General features: G+C 46.9%; 1 protein-coding gene across 2 annotated transcripts in view; it reads left to right on the forward strand.

The window, feature by feature from the left end:
- The first annotated feature begins 749 nt into the window (after positions 1-749).
- sall3b (spalt-like transcription factor 3b) overlaps positions 750-7,183 on the forward strand; it is a 10,548-nt gene continuing 4,114 nt past the window's right edge. Inside the window, exons 1-2 of one of the 2 annotated variants that reach the window (XM_055055102.1) lie at positions 750-1,384; positions 4,793-7,183. The exon at positions 4,793-7,183 is cut by the window's right edge and continues 285 nt beyond it. In XM_055055102.1, the coding sequence (XP_054911077.1) occupies positions 1,297-1,384; positions 4,793-7,183 (2,479 nt within the window). In that variant the 5' untranslated portion in view covers positions 750-1,296. The remainder of the gene's footprint in view (positions 1,385-4,792) is intronic. The other variant, XM_055055103.1, reaches the window with a different exon arrangement.

Raw genomic sequence — 7,183 nt, forward strand, 5'->3', positions numbered from 1 at the left:
AACAAGATTTTGTTTTGTGTTTACAAAACTTTCTCAGACTAAATGCAGACAAATCATTTTAACATAAATATGTCTATGACTTGTTCACCTGCCAGCATAGAAGAAACATCCTTTGTTCTTTTGTGGATTGAAACCAGACAGAAGTCTGAAACCTGGGAGCAGAAATGACCTCTGACCTCTGACCTGACCCTTCATAGCCACAGTGGGCCTTCTCCCAGCAGCAGAACATTTCCAGAACCAGAGACTCAAGTCTCTGATCAGAGAAACTTTGATTCCTGTAGCATCTGATGATGAAGCAGAACCTGCTGCTGGAGTTCTGACCAGAACCAGGACGATCGGCACCACCTGGTTCTACAGTTCTTCTCTGAGAGACTTTTAAATGCTGTGGTGCAGTTGGTATCTCTGCTGCCTTGCAACAAGAAGGTCTGTGGTTTGAATCCCAACCCGGTCTGCATGTTCTCCTTGTGGATCAGCGGTTTTCTCTAATAATATAATTGATGGATCAATTAATTAGCCTGATTTGAAACTTGCTGATTGGACATTATTACTATTATTGTTGTCCGTTGGGTTGTGTAACTGAGGGGCCGCAGTCAGTCAGGCTGCAGGGGGCACATGGTGGGAGTTGGTGCGAAGTGAAGCAGCGGCTCCAGCAGCCTATCGCAGCCGGCCTCCAGAGAGCTAATGACGGCCTGGAGGCGGGGGCAGCGCGGCCCGCAGGAGCCTCACTCCCCCCGGGCTGCAGTCTGGATCCAGCGGCGGACTGAGCGCTTCTTCAGCCGGCCGGTGAAATGTGATACTCAGCAGCTCCTGTTTGGTGTCAGGAGACTCCGACCTGCTTCAGATGGGAATTGTTCTGAGACCCGACCCGACCGTCCGGACCCGGCCGTCCGGAGGGCTGCGTCCCGTTTAACTCAGAGGAAAAGATCCGGCTGGAGGTCAGTAGGAGCCTGAAGAAGGACAAAGGTTTGACCTGCTGAGGAGTTCGGGTCCAGCTCGGAGTAACCCGGTTCGCCGCCCCACGGAGATGTGCGTAAAACCCGCCGTGCACCGGACAGGAAGTGAACTAATTATGATCAAACCCTCATTTCAATATCTGCCGTGAGCTGCGTGGACCGCAGCCAATCACCCACCCAGGGCAGCTGCAGCCGCAGCAAGCATGATCCCCCCTCCATCATAATTACCTTGACATGCGCAATCTGCTCAGCGGCCGCCGAGCGCGCAGCCTATTTCACCGACCCCGCTGGCCCTGAAGGCGCCCAGTCTGCGCCCCATGCGGGAGGCGGCGAGGCGCGCAGCATGTCCCGCAGAAAGCAAGCCAAGCCGCAGCAGCTCCGCTCCGGGGAGGAAGAGGAGGAGAGCCGGGGCGCAGCGCGCTGCAGGACGGGTAAGAGTCTGGGGCAGGAGGGTAAGAGTATGGGGCAGGAGGGTAAGAGTCCAGGGCAGGAGGGTAAGAGTCCGGGGCAGGAGGGTAAGAGTCCGGGGCAGGAGGGTAAGAGTCCGGGGCAGGAGGGTAAGAGTCCGGGGCAGGAGGGTAAGAGTCCGGGGCAGGAGGGTAAGAGTCCGGGGCAGGAGGGTAAGAGTCCGGGGCAGGAGGGTAAGAGTCCGGGGCAGGAGGTCAGGCGTTCATGCGAAATGTTTCCACTGCAAAAAGTGTCAGAATAACAAAAGAGTCCATTATTTCTTGATCTTAAAAAGTTTTTCTAAAAAACGTACTTTCTTCGATTAAGTGATAAACTATCAATGCTACATTAATTTGTCTTATTTGTAAAAATAAATAATTAATGTTTTATTTCTGAAAACTGATTTCAGTTCCTCAGCTGAATAATTATAGACTTTAGACTTTAGACTCCTTTATTGTTCATTAAACTTACATAAAATGGAAAATGATCGATTCTCTCCAGCAAAAGGAAATTAAAATGTGACTTTGGTTACTGTCGTTTATGTACATTAAGAAATAAATTAATTTGTTAATAATGACATTACTATTTACAAATGAATAAATAATTACATTTTTTTAATGTGGAGCTGTTTCAGTGAGGCTGGATCATATGTTAAACTTTGGAGTGCATATTCATAAAATTGATTAAATTGCATTATTGCATTATTTCTATCAAATAATTTAATTCATTTGCTAATTTAAACAAACTGTTTAAATTTCAGTATACTTTTTAGGCATCATCCCTTGTAATTATTTTTTTATTTCTTATTCGGTTTTATAATAATTAATTTACTCATAGCCCTGGAGTTCAGATTTTGTAATTTATTGATCAGAATCCTAGATTTTTCAGGGGTTTTTACAGAATCATATCTAACATCTTTATGTCTGGGAGGAAGAGGAAGGCCTCTCTTCGGCCTGCTGACTTAACCTTTGTCCGCCTCTCCCTGGGAGTGACGAGCGGTCCGTGTCCAGATCAAAACACAGTTAGTGTGTGTGAAGCGGGGCCCTCTGGAGCCCGGGGCCCCACGCCGCGCTCCAGCTCCAGGACGTCCGGCTCTAGATGTGTTTGCTGCCCTGACCGGCTGCAGCAGTTGGAAATAAATTCCTGTTATATTTGGAAACAGATTTAAAGGCTAAAATCCAACCTGATCTTTTCTTTGTTTTCCCTGGAAATAAATCCCAAACTGTGGAGAGAAAACATGGAGCTGAAACGATGAAAGTGTTCGGACCACCCACCTGGAGACTCGAGAGCTGATTATTTCCCTCGGATGAGTTTAGCGCTGCAACTCTGCTCTGCTGTGGAAACAGCTGAAAGCTGTCGCGTTTTACTGCTTTTCCTTCATTTTAAACTCAGTCTGTGCTGATCTGACTAAATGGGGCAACTAACTGTTAAATTTGACATCAACACACTTTAAACTAATGTGTGTTTAAGCCAAAGAACACATTTTAAATCTTCTTCCAGAAGAAAAAATTACATTTTCCAAAAATCTTCCAGGATTAAAGAAAACTGCATGTCTTTCACATTTTGTCCTCATTTTTTCTAAACCATCATTTCTGAAGTTGCAGAAATTGAAGCAATAATCTTCAGCTCATCCTCCCATCTGCTCTGTTATCTGTTTCCTAATGGAGCAACGCCTGAACAGATGCAACACTGAAATTATGAAATCTTGGCGTTAATCATCAAAAATCAGCTGCAGGAATAATTGACAAAATGAGATGAAGATGCTGAAATGGAAAGGACAAGAGATCGGATTCGTTTGGAGCTTTTCCTCTTTCATTTTCAGCTGACGGCCTTCTGGTGTCTAAACAAGTAAAACATTTGCAGATCCGCTCAAGTTGCTTCTGGTGCAGAACTGCGAATGAAAGAAATGACTCTGAAACGCTCCGGGTTCTGAAACGCTCCGGGTTCTGAAACGCTCCGGGTTCTGAAACGCTCCGGGTTCTGAAACGCTCCGGGTTCTGAAACGCTCCGGGTTCTGAAACGCTCCGGGTTCTGAAACGCTCCGGGTTCTGAAACGCTCCGGGTTCTGAAACGCTCCGGGTTCTGAAACGCTCCGGGTTCTGAACAGCAGGCGGCGCCTTGTTTTGGACCAGAACAAAGACTTAAATGTGCAGCGTTATTGACACATCCCAACATTTGTCCAAACTGAGTTATGTAAATGCACAGAAAATCAATGCAAAGCTTGAAATTTCATTATGTGTCTGAATGCAGGATGTCGGCTGACTCCATTGATTTTTGACGTTGATAATTAACATGAGTGGCTTCACAATTTTTTGTTTTCATTTCTAGGCTGTTATTATGAGCTCTTCACAGCTGCTGCAGCTCATGTTGGATTTTGATTATGAAAAGTTTAAAACAAGCAGTTTTTACCTGTGTAGCTTGGGGAAGATGATATCTGTGATATTAACGAAGCAGATAAACAATTAGAGTTTAGATTAAATATTTAGATTCTGTTACACATCCAGTTTTAATAAAACATAACTTCTACATGTCTGAAAATAAACGTGTTTCCACAATATAAGGAACCGTCACCAGGTGTTGATGTGAGGCAACAAACTTGCAGCAAAAGAAACTTTTCTGTCTGAAGGATGAAGAATGAAGCCGCTTCAAATGTCTGAAAATATCTAGAACATTTTAAAACAGGAAGGTTTTCACTTCTTGGAAGAAATAAATGTGAATCAGGAGTTTTGCACGATGGATGTGAATTTTGAACATTTCTATTCTCTGCAACTCAGACGAATTGAGTAAAATCATAAGTTAACATACATGACAGTTAGGTCTGCTGTAAAATATGCAGAACTTCCTTCTCTCTTTAATAAGAATGAGAACAAGAATGTCGAAAAATAAGATCACGTACTCCAGAAAACGTTTTTCATATTTCTTGTTTCCTGGTCATTTGCAGCTTGAAGCATTTTGATGATAAACTGGAACATCTACAGTAAATCATCACAAAGTGAGATATATACAGTTGAGCTCAATATTATTAGTTCCTCTATGAAATTTGAAAATCATTTTCAAATATTTCTTAGGTGCCATTAAACAGATAAATGATTTTTCAATACAGCTTTTCCAGATATCTTAGTTTTTATTTTGTGAAATTCTTTAACAAGAGTCAAAAATATTAGCACCCTTAAGAACTGACATTTCATTTAGCCAAAGGATCAATGTTCTTTTGCTTGGTAAACCTCACAGATTATAATCAATCAATCAATCAATCAACCAATCAATCAATCAATAAACAGAGCTGGGTTTGAAGCCTGAGTATGGTTGAACCTGAAAGATAAAAATGAAAAGGTGAAGAGATGGTAATGAATGATGAGTTTTTCCTCCTCGACTCCTGTGTTTCCTCCCAGTAGCTGTCGGCCTAACTATGGAGGTTGGAGCAGGAAGCAGAAGCAGTGAGGAGACACACATCTGTGCCAGGTGTTGTGCTCAGTTCTTCACCGGGACTGAACTGATCAGGCATCAGGGAGCCTGCACAGAGGAGCCGATGGTGCTGGTGGTGAAGGACGATCTTCCTGAGGAGTTTCCAGGTGAAGCGTCCCCGCTTCTCAGCATAGCGTCCAGCAACTCCTCGGTGGCAGAGTCTATGGACGCTGCCTTCGAGTTGACCAATGACAATGACAGTCTGGACCAGTTACAAGAAAGGAGGGATTGGGATGAAGATCTGGAGCTGGAGGCACCCAGCCCCCCTCCTCCTGACACCTCTCAAGTATCTGCAGCCGGAAGGATGCCGGGGACCAATGTCACGCTGGAGATCCTCCACAGCACCAGGGTGGCGGTGGCCCAGTTCTCCCAAAACATGAGGAGCAGCGGTCTGGGCGAGAAGGCCACTTCAGCAGCCATCCCTGTCATCCTGGAGCACCTCCTGGCTCTGCAGCAGCAACAGGTCCATCAGCTGCAGCTCATTGAGCAGATCTGCAGCCAGGTCGCTGTCTTGAAGCGCCAGCCGACACAAGAAGCATCGAACCCTGCTTCCAAGCCCGTAGCTCTGGACTCCAACTTAGGAGTCATCCCTCCTCCTATCCTGCCTCTGTCAGGAACTATGCCCTCCTCCATCAGTGGACAGGCTGCTATGGCTTTACCCGCTGTGCTTGAAAAGCCAAAAAGTCTCCTGTCACACTCTTTCTGTGGAAAGTCCACCTTGATGTCCTCGTGCCCAGAAAGCTCACCCCCTCCCATCTGCAGCAGCATGCTGCTTCCTCCCTGTAGTGATTCCAGCAGCATCAGTAGCTCCTCCGCCTGTCTGCCACAGGCCGGCCTCCTCAGCTCTTCCTCCAGCCTGCCGTTTCTACCTCAGAGCCCTCCCGGTGGTGTCATCTTCCCCAACCCCCTGGCCAGCATTGCAGCCACAGCCAGCGCACTTGACCCCCTGGCATCTCTCATCAAGCAGCGGAAAGGCAAACTTCCCAACCTGCCTCTGTTTGAAGCAAAGCCCAGCCCAGAGGAACCCTTCTTCAAGCATAAATGTCGATTCTGTGCCAAAGTGTTTGGCAGTGACAGTGCGCTGCAGATCCACTTGCGCTCCCATACAGGGGAGCGGCCCTTCAAATGTAACATCTGCGGCAACCGCTTCTCCACCAAGGGGAACCTAAAGGTGCACTTCCAGAGGCACAAAGATAAATATCCTCATGTCCAGATGAACCCCTTCCCTGTGCCGGAGTATCTAGACAACGTGTCAACCAGCTCTGGGATTCCTTACGGTATGTCTGTCACTCCAGAAAAAGCTATCTGCTCGTGGTTGGACAGAAAGCCATTGGTAGCAACTCTTCCTGCCACTCTAGCTCTCCCACTTTCCTCCACTATCCCAAGAGTTGGAGGCTCTACTAACCCAGTAAATGTACCAGCATTAGTTAAGTCTCCCTACCAGGCAGATCCTGGTGAATATGAATCTGATCCACCAAACCAGCGAGGCATTGAGGCTGGTTTCACTCCTGTTCCAGAAACTGATGCCTCCAAAATACTGAAAACAGATGAGGCCCAGCTGCCTCAAAGCCACACTCAGTCACCACGGGCTGACCCAGTAGGTGAGACACTCAGTCGGGCCACCACACCACAACTCAACACCTCAGCATCTTTTGCCTCCAGCTCTCCGCCTGTGTTAAACCTCACAGATTCTCTGCAAACTTCCGAAACCTTGAAGCTTCAGCAACTAGTGGAGAACATCGACAAAAAGATCAGCGACCCCAACCAGTGCATTTTGTGCCACCGCATCCTCAGCTGTCAGAGCGCGCTCAGGATGCACTACCGAGTCCACACCGGTGAGAGGCCCTTCAAGTGCAAAGTATGCAGCCGGGCTTTCACCACCAAAGGGAATCTGAAGACCCATGTGTCTGTCCACACAGAAACTCCTCCAGTTCAGGTCCAGCACTCATGCCCAATCTGTGAGAAGAAGTTCACCAACGCAGTGGCTTTGCAGCAGCACATCCGTCTACACATGGTTGGCCAGATACCCGACTTGGCCGTGATGGAGAGACTGCAGGACATGGACAGCTATGAAAGTCTCAGTAGTAACGGCAATAAAGTCACTGATGACTTTTTCATGGACAATGAGGAAGAGGAGGTAGAAAACATGGAGGAGGATATTAATCCACCTAAAGCCTTCATCTTTGACTGCAGATCTCTAAAGTCTGAGTCCATACTGTTAGGTGCAGCAGCCCTGAACAGCCAAACGAGGATGGTTGACACTTCAGTGGGTCCGAACCACTGCGTCACTGAAAAAACCCTTTTAGGTGGAGCCAGCA

The sequence above is a fragment of the Poeciliopsis prolifica genome, unplaced genomic scaffold (genome assembly GCF_027474105.1).
Source record: "Poeciliopsis prolifica strain line A6 unplaced genomic scaffold, Auburn_PproV2 SCAFFOLD041, whole genome shotgun sequence".
Lineage (NCBI taxonomy): Eukaryota > Metazoa > Chordata > Actinopteri > Cyprinodontiformes > Poeciliidae > Poeciliopsis > Poeciliopsis prolifica.